The following is a 17,168-nucleotide window of genomic DNA, read 5'->3' as shown; positions in this document are numbered from 1 at the left end:
TAATTCGAAGAAAATCAATATTTGTCTTATAGGGATCCCCAAAAGCGACAAAGTGGCTTCACAAGACACAGAGTCTCTTCTCCATGAGATTATGAAGGAGAACTTTCCAGACATGCCAAGAGATTCTGAAATTCAGATAGCAGACAGTTTCAGAAATCCAGCACGACTCAACCCAAATAAGATATCCCCCAGACACATCATAATCAATTTCACTAAAGTTAATATGAAGGAGAAATTCTGAAAGCAGCCAGACGAAAGAAAACCATCATCTACACAGGGAAGAATATTAGAATAACTGCAAATCTCTCCGCTGAAACCTTTCAAGCTAGAAGAGGATGGTCATCGACTTTTAATCTCCTAAAACAAAATAACTTTCAACCCAGGATCCTGTACCCAGCTAAACTGAGCTTCATTTATGACGGAGAAATTAAATACTTCAAAGACATTAATATGTTGAAGAAATTTGCCATAACTAAACCATCATTCCAGGATATTCTCAGACCTATCCTCCATAAAGACCAGCGTAATCCCCAACCACAAAAATAAACCTACCCAGAAAATTTTGATCAAATTCCAACTTCCACAGTTGCAAAAGGATTAAAAATGTCCACCAGACTCTCTAAAGGCTTATCAGTATTCTCAATTAATGTGAATGGTTTAAAGTGTCCTCTAAAGAGGCACAGGTTGGCTGACTGGATACAAAAACTCAAGCCAGATATGTACTGCATATAAGAATCGCATCTTACATTAAAAGACAAATACAGACTCAAGGTGAAGGGATGGTCATCTATACTCCAGGCAAATAGAAAGCAGAAAAAAGCAGGCATTGCAGTCCTATTCACAGATGCAATAAGCTTTAAACCAACCGAAATAAAGAAGGATAAGGATGGACACTTCTTATTTGTTAAAGGTAATGCTCAATATGATGAGATTTCAATTATTAATATCTATGCACCCAACCAGAATGCACCTCAATTTCTAAGAGAAACTCTAACAGACATGAGTAACTTGATTTCCTCCAGTTCCATAGTAGTTGGAGATTTTAACACCCCATTAGCACTGCTGGATAGATCCTCTAAAAAGAAGCTAAGCAAAGAAATTTTAGATTTAAACTAAAACACTCAACATCTGGACTTAACAGACATCTACAAAACGTTTCATCCCAACAAAACTGAATACACATTCTTCTCATAAGCCCACGGAACATACTCCAAAATCGACCACATCCTAGGCCACAAATCTAACCTCAGCAAATTTCAAAAAATAGAAATTATTGCTTGCATCTTCTCAGACCATCATGGAATAAAAGTTGAACTCAATAACAACAGGAACCTGCATACCCATATAAAAACATGGAAGCTAAACAACCTTATGCTGAAGGATAGATGGGTTATAGATGGGATTAAAAAGGAAATCACCAAATTTTTGGAACAAAACAACAATCAAGACACGAATTACCAGAACCTCAGACAGTCCTAAGAGGGAAGTTTATAGCACTGCAAGCCTTCCTCAAGAAAACAGAAAGAGAGGAAGTTAATAACTTAATGGGACATCTCAAGCAACTGGAGAAGGAAGAACACTCCAACCCCAAACCCAGGAAAAGAAAAGAAACAACCAAAATCAGAGCAGAATTAAATGAAATTGAAAACAAAAGAATTATACAACAGATCAATAAATCCAAAAGTTGGTTTTTTGAAAATATCAATAAAATAGATAAACCTTTGGCCAACCTATCCAGGAAAAAAAGAGTAAAATCTCTAATTTCATCAATCAGAAATGGTAATGATGAAATAACAACAGACCCCTCAGAAATTAAAAAAATCCTTAATGAATACCACAAGAAACTCTACTCTCAGAAATATGAAACTCTGAAAGAAATCGACCAATACCTGGAAGTACCCCACCTACCAAGACTTAGCCAGAATAAAGTGGAAATGTTGAACAGGCCTATATCAAGCTCTGAAATAGCATCAACTATACAAAATCTCCCTAAAAAGAAAAGCCCAGGACCAGATGGCTTTACGTCAGAATTCTACCAAACCTTTAAACAAGAACTAGTACCTATATTACTAAACCTCTTCCAAAGTATAGAAAAAGAAGGAATATTACCCAACACATTCTACGAAGCAAACATCACCTTGATCCCCAAACCAGGGAAAGACCCAACAAGAAAAGAAAATTATAGACCAATATCACTAATGAATATTGATACTAAAATACTCAATAAGATCCTAACAACCAGAATCCAACAACAAATCAAAAAAGTTATACACCACAACCAAGTGGGATTTATCCCAGGCTCTCAAGGCTGGTTCAATATACGTAAATCTATAAATGAAAGTCAGCACATAAACAAACTAAAAAATAAGGACCATACGATTCTTTCAATTGATGCAGAAAAAGCCTTTGATAATATCCAGCATCCCTTCATGATCAGAACACTTAAGAAAATTGGTATAGAAGGGACATTTCTTAAACTAATAGAGGCCATCTACAGCAAACCCACAGCCAATTTGGTATTGAATGGAGTTAAATTGAAATCATTTCCACTTAGATCAGGAACCAGGCAAGGTTGCCCATTGTCTCCATTGCTCTTTAACATTGTAATGGAAGTTTTAGCCATTGCAATTAGGGAAGAAAAGGCAATCAAGGGTATCCACATAGGGTCAGAAGAGATCAAACTTTCACTCTTCGCAGATGATATGATTGTGTATCTGGAAAACACTCGGGATTCTACTACAAAACTTTTAGAAGTGATCACGAAATATAGCAATGTCTCAGGCTACAAAATCAACACCCATAAATCTGTAGCCTTTATATATACCAATAATACCAAGCCAAAAAAACAGTCAAGGACTCTATTCCTATTTCATGGTAATGCCATAGAAGATGAAATATTTGGGAGTATACCTAACAAAGGACGTGAAAGATCTCTACAAAGAGAGCTATGAAACTTTAAGAAAAGAAATAGCTGAAGATGTTAACAAATGGAAAAACATATCATGCGCATAGCTGAGAAGAATCAACATTGTTAAAATGTCTATACTACCCAAAGCAATATATAGTTTTAATGCAATTCCTATTAAAGCTCCATTGTCGTATTTTAAAGATCTTGAAAAAATTATATTTTGTTTTATATGGAATCAGAAAAAACTCGAATAGCCAAAACATTAGTCAGCAATAAAAACACAGCAGGAGAAATCACACTGCGAGACCTGAGACTGTACTATAAATTGATAATGATCAAAAGAGCATGGTACTGGCACAAAAACAGATAATTTGATGTCTGGAACAGAATAGAGAACCAAGAGATGAATCCAGCTACTTACCGTTATTTGCTCTTTGACAAGCCAATTAAAAACATTCAGTGGGGAAGAGATTCCCTATTTAACAAATGGTGCTGAGTGAACTGGCTGGCAACCTGTAGAAGATTGAAACTGGACCTACACCTTTCACCATTAACTAAGATAGACTCTCACTGGACAAAAGATTTAAACTTAAGACATGAAACTATAAAAATTCTTGAAGAAAAGTGCAGGGAAAACTCTTGAAGGAATCGGCCTGGGTGAATATTTTAGGAGGAGGACTCCCCAGGCAATTGAAGAAGTATCAGAAATACACTACTGGGACCTGATCAAACTAAAAAGCTTCTGCACAGCCAAGAACATAGTAACTAAAGCAAGCAGACAGCCCTCAGAATGGGAGAAAATATTTGCAGGTTATATCTCTGATAAAGGTCTAATAACCAAAATCCACAGAAAACTCAAAACGTATTAGCAAGAAAAGAACACATGATCCCATCTCAGGGTGGGCAAAGGACTTGAAGAGAAACTTCTCTAAAGAAGACAGACACACAATCTACAAACACATGAAAAAAAGCTCATCATCCTTAATCATCAGAGAAATGCAAATCAAAACTACTCTGAGATATCACCTAACCCCAGTAAGAGTAGCCCACATAACAAAATCCCAAAACCAGAGATGTTGTCATGGATGTGGAGAAAAGGGCACACTTCTACACTCCTGGGGGAAATGCGCATTAATACATTCCTTCTGGAAGGATGTTTGGAGAATACTTAGAGACCTAGAAATAGACCTGCCTTTCGATCCTATAATTCCTTTAGTAGGTTTATACCCAGAAGACCAAAAATCACAATACAACAAAGTACCAGAATGTTTATTGCAGCCCAATTCATAATTGCGAAGTCATGGAAGAAGCCCAAGTGCCCATCGACCCACGAATGGACTAGCAAATTGTTTTACATGTATACCATGGAATATTATGCAGCCTTATAGAAAGATGGAGACTTTACCTCTTTCATGTTTACCTGGAGGAGCTGAAACATACTCTTCTTAGCAAAGTATCTCAGGAATGGAAGAAAAGTTATCCAATGTACTCAGCCCTACTATGAAGCTAAATTATAGCTTTCATATGAAGGCTATAACCCAATTATAGCACAAGACTATGGGGAAAGGGCCAAGGAAGGGGAAGGGAGGGTAATGGATGTGGCCACACCTACGGTGCATCTTAGAATGGGTACAGGCGAAACTTACTAAAGGCAGAATACAAATGTCTTCATACAATAACTAAGAAAATGCCATGAAGGCTACGTTGAACAGTTTGATGAGGATATTTCGGATTGTATATGAAACCAGCACATTGTACCCCTTGATTGCACCAATGTACATAGCTATGATTTAACAATAAAAAATAATAAAAGGGGAAAAAGGAAGGTGAAATTCTGTGGGGAAAAAAATAAAAAAGAATTTAGTGGTTGTTAGGTAAATTCCCTCTTATAATTGACTCCTGCCTCCCAGAAGTGTGTCATACACTGTGACCACCATCCCCCTCCCTCTTCTCCTCTCCCCACTCTCTCTTCTCCTACCCCACCCTTATATTAGCTCATCTACTGCCTTCATATTAAAATTGAGTACTTTGGATTCTTGCTTCTCCATTCTTGTGATGCTTTACTAAGAAGAATGTGTTCCACCTTTGAGATCCAAGTTAATACAAAAGATGTAAAGTCTCCATCTGCTTTAATGGCTGACTAGTATTCTATGGTATACATATACCACAGCTTGTTAATCCTTCCTGGGTTGGTGGCCATTTAGGTTGTTTCCGCATTTTTGGCAATTGTAAACTGAGCTGCGATAAGCAGTCTAGTGCAAATGTCCTTATGATAAAAGGATTTTTTTTCTTCTGGGGAGATGCCCAGTAATGGGATTGCAGGATCAAATGGGATGTCTAGTTTGAGTTCTTTGAGGATTCTCCATACTTCCTTCCAAAAAAGTTGTATTAGTTTGCAATTCCACCAGCAGGGTAAAAGTGTTCCCTTCTCTCTGCATCCACGCCAGCATCTGGAGCTTTGAGACTTTATGATGTGGGCCCTTCTCACTGGGGTTAGGTGGTATCTCAGGGTAGTTTTGGTTTGCATTTCTCTGATTAGAGATAATGAACATTTTTTCATGTTTGTTAGCTATTTGTCTTTCTTCTTTAGAGAAAGTTCTATTCATGTCTTTTGCCCAGTGATATATGGGATCGTTGGGTCTTTTTTTGTTGATTAATTTGAGTTTTTTGTAGATCCTACTTATCAAACTTTTGTCCTATTCATAGTATGCAAATATCTTTTCCCATTCTGAAGGTTGTCTGTTTGCTTTGGTTGTTGTCGCTTTAACTGTACAGAAGCTTTTCAGTTTAATTAAGTACCATTTGTTTATTTTTCTTGTTGTTGCAATTGCCATGGAAGTCATCTTCATAAAATCTTTCCCTAGGCTGGTATCTTCAAGTATTTTCCCCACACTTTTCTTCAAGGATTTTTGTTGTTTCATGCCTTAGATTTAAATCTTCTATCCATCTTGAGTCAACTTTTGTAAGTGATGAGAGGTGCAGATCCAGTTACAGTCTTTTACATGTGGTTATCTCATTCTCCCAACACCATTTATTGAATAGGAGTTCTTTTCCCCAATGTATCAGTGTATGTTCTTATTTGGCTTATCAAAGATCAGGTGGCTGTAAGATGTTAGTTTCATCTCATGGTTTTCTATTTGGTTCCAAATGTCAGTGTCTCTATTTTTGTGTCAGTATCATGCTGTTTTGATCACTATGGCCTTGTAGTATAGCATAAAGTCTGGTAGGGTGATACGTCCAGCTTTGTTTTTATTAGTAAGAATTGCCTTGGCTATACAGGGTTTTTCTGGTTCCACACAAAGCGAAGAATCATTTTCTCCAAATCTTGAAAGTATGATGATGGTATTTTAATGGGGGTGACATTGAATCTGTAGACTGCTTTGGGAAGTATAGAAATTATTACAATGTTGACTCTTCCCAGCCATAAGCATGGTATGTTCTTCCATTTGTTAATATCATCTGCTATTTCTTTTCTTAAGGTTTTATAATTTTCTTTATAGAGGGCCTTCACCTCTATTGTTAGGTCTGTTCTTAGGTATTTCATTTTTTTTTGAAGCTACTATGAAGGGAATTGTGTCCTTGATTAGCTTCTCATCTTGGCTATTATTGGTATATCAGAAAAGCTACTGAATTGTGGACATTAATTTTACATCCTGAGACATTGTTGTGTTTTTTGATCACTTCCAGGAGTCTTGTTTTTGAGTCTTTGGGGTTCTCTAAGTATAAGATAATATTGAGGTCAAACAAGAGTTTGACCTCCTCTGCCCCCATTTGGATGCCCTTCTTTTCCCTCTCTTGCCTAATTGTATTGGCTAAAACTTCCAGCACTATGTTCAATGGTAGTGGTGATAGAGGACAACTTTGTCTGGTTCCAGTTCTAAGTGGAAAAGCTTTCAGTTTTACTCCATTCAGTATAATATTAGCTGTGAGTTTGTCCTAGATGGCTTCAATCGGTTTAAGAAATGTGCCATCTATGCCTATATTCTTCAGTGTTTTAATTAGAAAAGGATGCTGGATTTTATTGAATGTTTTTTCTGCCATCTATAGAGAGGATCATATGGTCTGTTTTTGCTTCTGTTGGTATAGTAGATTACATTTATGGACTTGCGTATGTTAAAGCAGCCTTGCATCCCTGGGATAAAACCTACTTGATTGTGATGAATGATTTTTTTAATGTATAGCTGTAATCTATTGGCTAAGATTTTATTGAGAATTTTTGCATCTATATTCATTAATGAAATTGGTCTGGTGTTCTCCTTTTTAGTTGGGTCTTTTCCTGGTTTTGGTGTCAGGGTGATGTTTGCTTTGTAGAACATGTTGGGAAAGATTCCTTCTTTCTTAATTTTTTGGAATAATTTCTGCAGCATGGGTATAAGTTTCTTGAAGGTTTGATAGAATTCTGGTGTGAAGCTATCTGGACCAGGGCATTTTTTTGTTGGGAGATTTTTTATTGTTTCTTTGATTTCAGTGCTTGAAATTGGTCTGTTCAGGAGATCTGTTTCTTCCTGGCTAACACTAGGGAGAGACTACTTTTCCAGGTATTGATCCATTTCCTCCACATTGTCAAGTTTCTGGGCATAGAGTTTCTTGTTGTACTCAGAGATGATCTCTTGTATCCCCATGGCATCTGTTGTTATTTCCCCTTTATTGTTTCTGATTAAGGTTATTAGAGATTTTACTTTTCTGTTTCTAGTTAATCTGACCAAAAATTTATTGATTTTATTTTCTTTTTTAGATTAATTTTTTGTTTTGTTAATTTTTTGAATGATTCTTTTGTTTTCAATTTCACTAATCTCTGATTTAATTTCACTTGATTCTTTTCTTCTGCTGGGTTTGGGATTAGATTGTTCTTCTTTTTCCAATTCCATAAGATGGTTCATAAGTTTGTTGATACTCTCTCTTTCTGTTTTTTTTAATATAGGCATCTAATGTGATAAATTTCCCTCTTAAGACTATTTTTGCTATATCTCACAGGTTTTGGTAACTTGTGTCTTCATTGTTATGTTTGAGAAATTTAATGATTGCCTCTTTTTATCTCGTTCTGAACCCAACTATCATTCAACATAAGGTTGTTTAATTTCCAGTCTTTGTGTGGGGATGAATGTTTTTGATGAAGCTGAGTTCTACTGTTACTATCTTGTGGTCTGAGAAGATACAAAGTATGATTTCTATTCTTTTAATTTTTCTGAGGTTTGATTTGTATCCTAGGATGTGGTCAAGAAAAATGTGTATTGTTTAGCTTTGGGATAGTGTTTTCTGTATATGTCTATTGATCCTATTTGTTCTAGGGTCACATTTAAGTCCTTTGTATCTTTGTTTGGTTTCTGTTTAGAGGATCTGACCGTTTCTTTCAGAGGGGTATTAAAGTCCCTATCATTAAGGTCTATTTCATAAATCTGGGAACATTTGAGTTAGGTGCATAAATACTTATTTATTTCTATTTTTTTATTAATATTAAATCGTAGCTGTGTACATTAATATGATCATGGGGCACCATACATTGGTTTTATAAACAGTTTGACACATTTTCATCACACTGGTTAACATAGCCTTCCTGGCATTTTCTTAGTTATTGTGTTAAGACAATTATATTCTACATTTACTAAGTTTCGCATGTACCCTTGTAAGATGCACTGCAGGTGTAATCCCACCTATCACCCTCCCTCCGCCCGTCTTCCTCCCTACCTCCCCTCCCTCTCCCCATTTCCCCTATTCTTAGGTTATAACTGGGTTATAGCTTTCCTATGAAAGCCAAAAATTGAAATGTCTTCTTGTTGTATTGTTCCTTTGACCGGTATAAAGTATCTATTTTTTTCTTTCTTAACTTTAGTTGCTTTAAATCCGCTTGTATCTGAAAATAAGATTGTAACCCCTCCTTTCTTCTAATGTCCTTTTGCTTGAAATACTGTTTTCCATCCTTTAACCCTGAGTCTGGATTTGTCCTATAAGGTGAAGTGTGTTTCCACATAGATGGCTTGTGCTTTTTTAATTCAGTAACCCAGCCTATGCCTCTTCAGTGGTGAATTCAATCCATTGACATTTATTGAGAGAATTAATAAGTGTGGTAGACTTCTATTAATCTTATTTTGTGAAAGTCTGTTGTGTAGATTTATTCTTAGCACCGTTGTGGAAGCTAAGTTTTGACCTTTGGTGTTTACTTAGCTAGTGGTCCCTTGTGATGGTCAGTGTTGAGAGTAGTTCTAAGCTGGTGGACTTATGGTGGCGAATTTCCTCAGCATTTGTATATCTATAAAATATTTGATTTATCCATCAGTTTTGAAGCTTATTTCAGCAGGATACAGAATTCTGGGCTGAAATTTGTTTTGTTTAAGAATGTTGAAGGTGGATGACCATTCTCTTCTGGCGTGGAAGGTTTCAATTGAAAAGTCTGCTGTCATCCTAATGGCTCTGCCTTTATAGGTCAGTTGGTGCTCACTCTTGGCTGCTTGCGGAATTTTTTCTTTCATCTTGACTTTGGACAGGTTCATTACACATGTCTTGGAGAAGTTCTGTTTGAGTTGGGATGCCCTGGGGTTTGATATCCATCTGACAGGAGTGTTTTGGGATCTCTAGTAGAACTTGAGAAGTTTTCATTTATGGTAGTCTCCAGTAGGGCTTCCATTCCTTTGGGACAGTCTTCTTCCCCTTCAGGGATCTGGATTATTCATATGTTTGAACACTTCGTGGAGTCTCATAGTTCTCTAAGTAACTATTCTACTTTCTCTCTCTTCTTTTCTGCCTGTTTGACTACCTGGTTTAACTTGAAAACTTTTATCCTCTAGCTCTGAGGTTATTTCTTCTCCATGTTCTACCCTATTTTTGATACTTTGTACTGCATCTTTACATTCCCTAATTATCTCCTTCATTTCCTTAAGCTCCACCATATCCTTTCTATATTGTACATATCTCTTGTCTGACTTTTGTTTCTGTCTTTCCATTTTCTCATCCTTTCCTTTTATTGTCTTTATCATCCATATTTTAACTTCCCTTTCTGTCAAATTCATTGCTTCTTTATTGGTGAAGTCTTCTGCAGTAGCTGCCTCATGGCCCCTTGGGAGAATTCCTCTGTTTTGGTTTTTCATATTGCCCAGATTTTTCTGTTGGTTCTTCCCCCTGTGTTCTTTCTTCTTGTTCACCTCCTTGTCCATCTCTTTCCTTCTCACTTCTTCCTTTGCTTCAAATTACTTTGCCTCACAGCATGACCAAAAATATAGGAGTACTTTCTTTCAATAGGAATATATATGTTGCAGTATGTCACCAGAACACTAGGTGGCACTGTGCTTTTTTTTTTTTTTTTTAGGAAATGGAGATCACAGCTGACAACCTCTGTGGTTCTTATTCCTAACGGAGTTGTCCTTGGTGATCGCCTGATTGTTTCCTCAGCATTCAGACTGTGGCAGGTTGGAATCTTAAAGCTCTCCAGAATCCTTCAGAGTCAGGCCTCACTGTGCCCCCTGATCGCAGTTCCTGTGGGGTGCGGGAGTCCCTCAGCCTCTTCCAAGAGTGGAGTTCTGATTCTGGCAGGTGGAATTAAGACAGCCATGCTTTAGGCCCCGGCTAAGACCTTTTCACGGCCTTCCCACAATGGCAGCCCCCTGGCTGCCTGGACATTCCCAATATGGCTGTCTTGCCAGCCACCAAAGCCACACCAACCTGCATTCAAATCTGGTTGCTATATGCTGTTAGAGTCCGCCCAGCCTTCCTAGCTTTTCACTCAGCACACAACTTTCCCCAACTGAAAACTCTGGAAAGGCTTCCTGTGTCTCAGACCTCTGTGGGGGGTGCTGGCCGATCCCAGCAGATCACAATTACTTGCCTAATGAGTCACATTTCCACTGCTCTGGGTCACATGGCTGTGTCCAGCTCACCACTTCCTCACTGTGCTCCCTGAGCTATGACTCTGGGTAAGGTCCCCATGCTAGGTATGGCTGGGTCCTCTCTTTTCTCCAGTCCTTCTGGTCCACCATCTTGATCCACCCCCCTGTATTTATCAGTGCTGTTGTTTAGATGTCTGAGTGGTATGGAGCTTTGTCAGCACTGGCACCTCTTTGCAGTTGATAGAGTCTTCCATGTGGTGTGTTTCCAAGGTGAAAGTGAATTGTCTTTCTTTGACTTCAGAAATTTAATAGCAGTTTTAAAAAGTGAAACTGGGATAATTTGATTATTTTCATGGATTCCTTTATTTTTTTTTTAAATGTGGTTTTGTTCCAGGGACAAGGATGCTCTCTGGCAGAAGTCAGATGCCCTAGAATTCCAACAGAAGCTCAGTGCTGAGGAGCGGTGGCTTGGAGACACTGAGGCAAACCACTGTCTAGACTGCAAACGGGAGTTCAGCTGGATGGTGCGGCGGCACCACTGCAGGTCAGCACACAACTCACAGGCCAACGCTGAAACCCTGGCAGGACCCAAGACCAGAGCAAATGGCTCTGAACAAGGACTCAGTGATAGGTGTTGGTACCAGGACTGGCTGTCTAGGAAGAGCATATTGCTTTTGGCTTTAAGGGAACCATATGAGGACGGTGTATCAGTTAGGGTCCTAGCAGGATACTCAGAACTCACTGAAAGGAAAGAGAATTAATTACAGAGGTGTAGGGAGAGTTAAAGGATCCATTGGGATGTGATGTTCCCAGAAATCAGCAATCTTCCAGCCTGTGGATACTGGAGGGAATGGGGCAACTGGAACCCAGTAGCAGCTGGACCTGAGGCTTCTCTAAAGGAACACAGGCAGTACCAGGGATGGCAGAGACCCTTGGAGGGCCCAGAGAAGGGTGGGTAAATATGGATCTCCAGCTGGGTAGGGGTAGGTGGGAATGATTGGCATAGGCACGTGAGGGTCTATGTGTCTTAGAGCCATAGCCGCTGAGGTGAGGGCTGCTCACCTACAGTGTGGTGTCAGGAAAGGTAGGCTCAGCCATGTACCTTCTGTCCCTGCCTCCCAGGACCCTAGGAAATAAAACCCTCCCACTGGGCTTACCAAGGCCACTCTCTAAAGTAGAGACAACCAGGTCTCCTGAGACCCACGTGGCTTCCACAGCCCGACACAGAGCCCAGTTCTGATGCTGAGCAGATCACAGGAGATCCACAGTACATCATCCTCACAGCCTGGGCTTGTTTTGTTCCCAGGATATGTGGCCGCATCTTCTGCTACTACTGCTGCAACAACTATGTCCTGATCAAGCGCAGTGGCAAGAAGGAGCGCTGCTGCCGAGCCTGTTTCCAGAAGCTCAATGAAGCTGAGTGCTCTCCTGATAGCACTGGCTCAGGCACTAGCCAGGGAGAGCTCAGCCCCACACTGTCACCAGCCCACACTGGACCCCAAGCCACAGGAAGCCAAGGTCAGGCTTCTGCTACTGCCTACTGTGTTCTCTAGGTGCCACCCCACCCTGTTGTGGCTAGTCAGCTCTAACAAGCTTAATTCAGTGTTTTCTAAGATTAGATATTAAGGAGGTGCTAAAAATATATTACCACAAATCAAGGCTTTCTTTTTGATGTAATTAGGATTGAAAAGGAAATAACTTTCTTCTACTGTGATTTAACATGAGGTCTCTGTACCTCTTAACCCACATACCACCAGTGAAATACACCCCATGCTTTGGAAAATGCTGTCTACCAGAGCCTCAGCCCTGGTATTCACCCTCTCTCCCAGAGTAATCCAAGTTCAGAAGTTGTATCTGGACTTGTACAGATTCTTCACACTCTCCCTGAAGCTCATGTTCTCTTCTCTTTTACTGGGCTGAGTGGGAGGACACAAAGGACAAAGAGGATGTATTGTCCTCTGTGTCCTCCGGCCAGTAAAAGGAAGCAGAGTTTGGGTCCTACTGCTTTTGCTCTGAACAGACCAACCCAAGCCGCCTCTGGGGTATTAGACTTTATTTTTTTATTTTTTTATTTTTTTTGTAGAGACAGAGTCTCACTTTATCGCCCTCGGTAGAGTGCCATGGCCTCACACAGCTCACAGCAACCTCCAACTCCTGGGCTGAAGCGATTCTCTTGCCTCAGCCTCCCGAGTAGCTGGGACTACAGGCGCCCACCACAATGCCCAGCTATTTTTTGGTTGCAGTTTGGCCGGGGCCGGGTTTGAACCCGCCACCCTCGGTATATGGGGCCGGCACCTTACCGAGTATTAGACTTTAGATGTAGAGCACAGGGAGGCAGAGCTGAGATGGCACTGACAGAAGGGGTCTCATTTCTGCCATCTGCTCTTAGAGCCTGTGAACTCCTCTTTGGCCTCTGCCTACACACAGGCCAGCCAGCCTTTAGAAATACTATTGTTAGTTCCTCATATGTTTAAGTGGATCACCAAGGAAGTTGGCAAGCCCCAGTATTTTACTGGGTGCAAGGAACTGCTTAGAATGGGGGGAATGCATTAGTAAATCTTCTTCAGATCTTTTGTCCATTTTTCAACTGTATTTTTAATTACTGAATGTTGAGAGTCCTCTATTCTGGATGCAAGTTCTTTATCAGTTATGTGTTCATAAGTTCCCCTATCTATAACTTGTCTTTTATTTTTTTTATGTACAAAAGCGTCTTTAAAGAGCAAAAGTTTATAATTTTGATGAAGTCCAATTTATTAATTTTTTCTTTTATGACTGATTTTCTTTGTTTTCTTTCTTTCTTTTTTTATTTTTGTGTGTCATATTTTACCAAGGACTCAAAGATTTTTCTCCTGTTTTCTCCTAGAAGTTTCATAGCTTCTGGTTATACATTTAGGTCTATGATCTGTTTTGAATTAATCTTTGTGTATGGTGCAAAGGATGAGGAGACATTCATTCATTTTATTTTATTTTACTTTTATTATTTTTTTGAGACAGAGCCTCAAATTATCATCCTGGGTAGAGTGCCATGGTGTCACAGCTCACAGCAACCTCAAACTCCTGGGCTTAAGCTAGTCTCTTGCTTCAGCTTCCTGAGTACCTGGGAATACAGGCGCCTGCCACAATGCGTGGCTATTTTTTGGTTGTAGTTGTCATTGTTTGGCAGGCCCAGGCCGGATTCGAACCCGCCAGCTCCGGTGTATGTGGCTGGTACCTTACTTAGCCACTTGAGCTACAGGTGCCACCCAACATTCATTTTTTTGGTTGTCTAGTCATTTTTAACACCATTGATTGAAAGTCTTTTTTTCCATAGACTTGCTTTTGCACCTTTGTCAAAAATCAATTGATCTTATATGTGTGAGTCTATATCTGGACTTTCTGTTCTTTTCCTTTAATCTATGCATCTATTCTTTTACCAATACTGCATTGTTATGGTTACCATAGTTTTATAAAGCATCTTAAAATCAGAGTGAGTCCTCCAATTTGTCCTTTATCAAAGAATTGGCTATTTTAGGTTCTTTGCTTTTCCATATAAATTTAGAATACGTTTGACAATTTCTACAAAAATCCTGGTGGTATTTTAATTGGGATTGCGTTGACTCTGTAGGTCAGTTTGAGGAGAACTGCCCTCTTAGTAAAATTGACTCTTTCTATCCATGAACATGGTACAACTTCCCATTTGTTTAGGTCTTCGATCTCTCTCAGTGGACATCATTTTGGATCCCGTTGCCTGCTTTTCCCTTCCCTCTGCCAGCCTCAGAAGGCAGGTTCAGGAGTGTGGCTGGGCTGGATCTATAAGAAGAAAACAGTTCTTGTAACATTTTTTCAGTCTATGACTCAAGCTCTTCATTTTGTAGACTTGAGACAAGAGGAAGAATGTTCCTCCTAAGGCAGAGTCTGTCCTAGTAGTCATGTAGCAGAGCTAGCTGGTAACTTATAGCTCACATGAACTGTTCTGGCTAACCAGCCCAGGAGCTTTTGTGCCCTGACTCATTGGTAGGTGTCCTAGGAATAACAGGGAATGGTACTGGGTCAGAGTGCTGAGGTCACTTGTTTTGATTTTTGACATTTCCTATCTGCTCAGTTTTTTCTTTTTCTTTCTTTTTTTTTTTTTTTTGCCTCAGTCTTGCTTTTACATTTTTCATGGCATATGCTACAGAGTGCTTATGGATGGGTGGGCAACCCTACAAGGATCTTCTTACTTAGTTAATGGCCCAGAAAGTCAGACATGAGGCCTCTAGTGCAACTCCTTGAGCAGAGGGAAGTTCTTTCCCATCGAGTGGATGAAGGGAAATGCAGGTCAGACAGACTACTATTTTCAAAGAGTAATAAATAATTACTATCTTATATCTGGACAGATTAGCTATCAGTGAATGACCATTTAAAATGTGTCCCAGAGGCTTGTCTGCATAGCTGTACTCCCTACTCCCTTCCTTTCCTAAAGGCCCTTCCCCATCCTACACATAACAGTGTGTGTGTCTTTTCTCTCCTGATCTCCCTCTGCATCCAGGAGCAAACACAGACTACAGGCCACCAGATGATGCTGTGTTTGACATCATCACAGATGAGGAATTATGCCAGATACAGGAGTCTGGCTCCTCCTTGCCTGAAACACCCACAGAAACTGATTCTCTTGACCCAAATGTGGCCGAACAGTGAGTAGATGTCCCCTCTATTTCCTGTTACTGTTCATTACATGCCTGGCCCTGGTGCTTTTTTATAAAGAAGCAGTACAGTTAGATGTTGGAAGCAGGATAGGCTGTCTTTGCCTAAAGGATGATGCCTTAGAGTAGTGTTCGAGATGGAGTGGCCCTTAAAAAGCACCAGCAACTCGGGAGTGGTCAGTGCTGAGCCTTGTCAGAGAGTTCCTAGGAAATGCCAGTGTTCCCTGATTTCAGCATCTCCATTAAGGCCTATTTTTCTTGGCTCTCGCAAGTATATTAGTTTGTTTGGTTGCTATAAGAAGATGCCGCAGACTGGGTGGCGTAATAACAGGATAACAGAAATTTATGTCTTCATCATTCTAGAGGCTGGAAGTCCAAGATCAAAGTGGCAGCAGGGCTGGTCTCCTCAGGCCCTCTCTCCTGACCTTGCAGACATGCTCCCTCTTTGCTGCCTCTTCACAGGGTCCCCCTCGTGTGCATGCCCTGGTGTCTCTGAGCCTCGTAATCTCTTCTTACAATGACATCTGTCAGGTCGGATGAGAGCCCACCCTCACAGCCTCATTCTAACTTCATCTGTAAAGGCTCTCTCTCCAAATACAGTCACAGTCTGAAGTGCTGGGGGTCAGGGCTTGGACATGTGAATTTGAGGGCTGGAGGGACAATTCAATAGCCTTTGCTGTGCTCCGCTTGGCTATTGCTTAGACCAAAATGCTGCTTTTTAAAGACCTTGCTCACAAGCCCCCCGGCTCTGGGTCCTGCTTACCTTACTACCAATCCACTGGCTTGCCAGGTGATGAAGGCAGAGTTTGGCTTAGTACCAGTAGAACCAAACATGCCCTGCATGCTCTGGGCTATAGGGTTTGGGGAGAACCCTGCAGGCTTACACAGTCAGGGAAGCCTTCTGAGGGGGGTCTTCCAAGAATAAAAGAAAGGAAAGGAGCCAAAGTCCCAGAACCAGCAGTGAGTAGGGGCTGTCTTGGGCTTGATAATTGGGTTGGCTTTATCCATGAGGCTACAACATGGCAAGTTTAATTTGTCTGTTGGAAACAGTTAATGATACTGTCAGAAAGGAAGCTTGAATTCAATTGCAGCTGTCTCATGTAGATGAATTCTCAGAAGTCCCTTTACTTACAGATAAACCCACCCAAAGTTTCCCTCACCCTGTGGCACCCCAGGGACTTTCCACTCACCTCACCTTCCACTCAGGGCATCTTGCCCTCTCACAGTATCTTACCCTGCTCCTAATCAGTGACCTGAGAATGCCACAGCTCACATGGTCAGGGCAGGCTTCAGAGGGACAGAAATATCAGCCACATAGCTATCCGTTAGTGCCTGTTCTCCCTTGCCCTCTCACTTGTCTAGTATAGCTATTTTCCAACAAAGTTTACAACAAGTATTTTATAAGGACTACTTTTTTTAAGATGTAAAATCAATTGCATAGAGTGGCATCATATTAAAATGTCAAGAGTTTATGCCATGAGACCCATGGGAAGAGGTCCTAGCTTTGTGGTTTCTGAGCCCCTAGCATCTGTCTTTAATGCAGTTTCTATAGCATAAACACTCACTGTTTAGATGCTTGAGAAAGAATTTATGAGGCTCCCAGGTCCCAAATGTTTTTTAACCCTCTTTCCCGCCAATCAAGGACTTCTTATGATGTTCTTGCTAGCCCACACTGAGATCTCTAGTGGTCTCTTCCTGCCTAGAATTCAAGGGAAGGCTAGGATTGGTCTGTTGGATTGATCATTCAGAATTTCTACAGCATTGGGAGTGGAGAGAGTGTAT

At 40.3% G+C, this 17,168-nt stretch overlaps 1 protein-coding gene across 4 annotated transcripts in view; it reads left to right on the top strand.

Annotated features, from left to right (window-relative positions):
- Positions 1–17,168, top strand: part of FYCO1 (FYVE and coiled-coil domain autophagy adaptor 1) — a 103,735-nt gene that overhangs the window by 47,851 nt on the left and 38,716 nt on the right. For all 4 annotated transcript variants that reach the window (XM_053599601.1, XM_053599602.1, XM_053599604.1 and 1 more), the window contains 3 exons: positions 11,120–11,269; positions 12,032–12,243; positions 15,233–15,377. In XM_053599601.1, coding sequence (XP_053455576.1) covers positions 11,120–11,269; positions 12,032–12,243; positions 15,233–15,377 — 507 coding nt within the window. The remainder of the gene's footprint in view (positions 1–11,119; positions 11,270–12,031; positions 12,244–15,232; positions 15,378–17,168) is intronic.

The sequence above is a fragment of the Nycticebus coucang genome, chromosome 8, assembly GCF_027406575.1.
Source record: "Nycticebus coucang isolate mNycCou1 chromosome 8, mNycCou1.pri, whole genome shotgun sequence".
NCBI lineage: Eukaryota > Metazoa > Chordata > Mammalia > Primates > Lorisidae > Nycticebus > Nycticebus coucang.
This window is presented reverse-complemented; position numbering and strand designations above follow the sequence as displayed.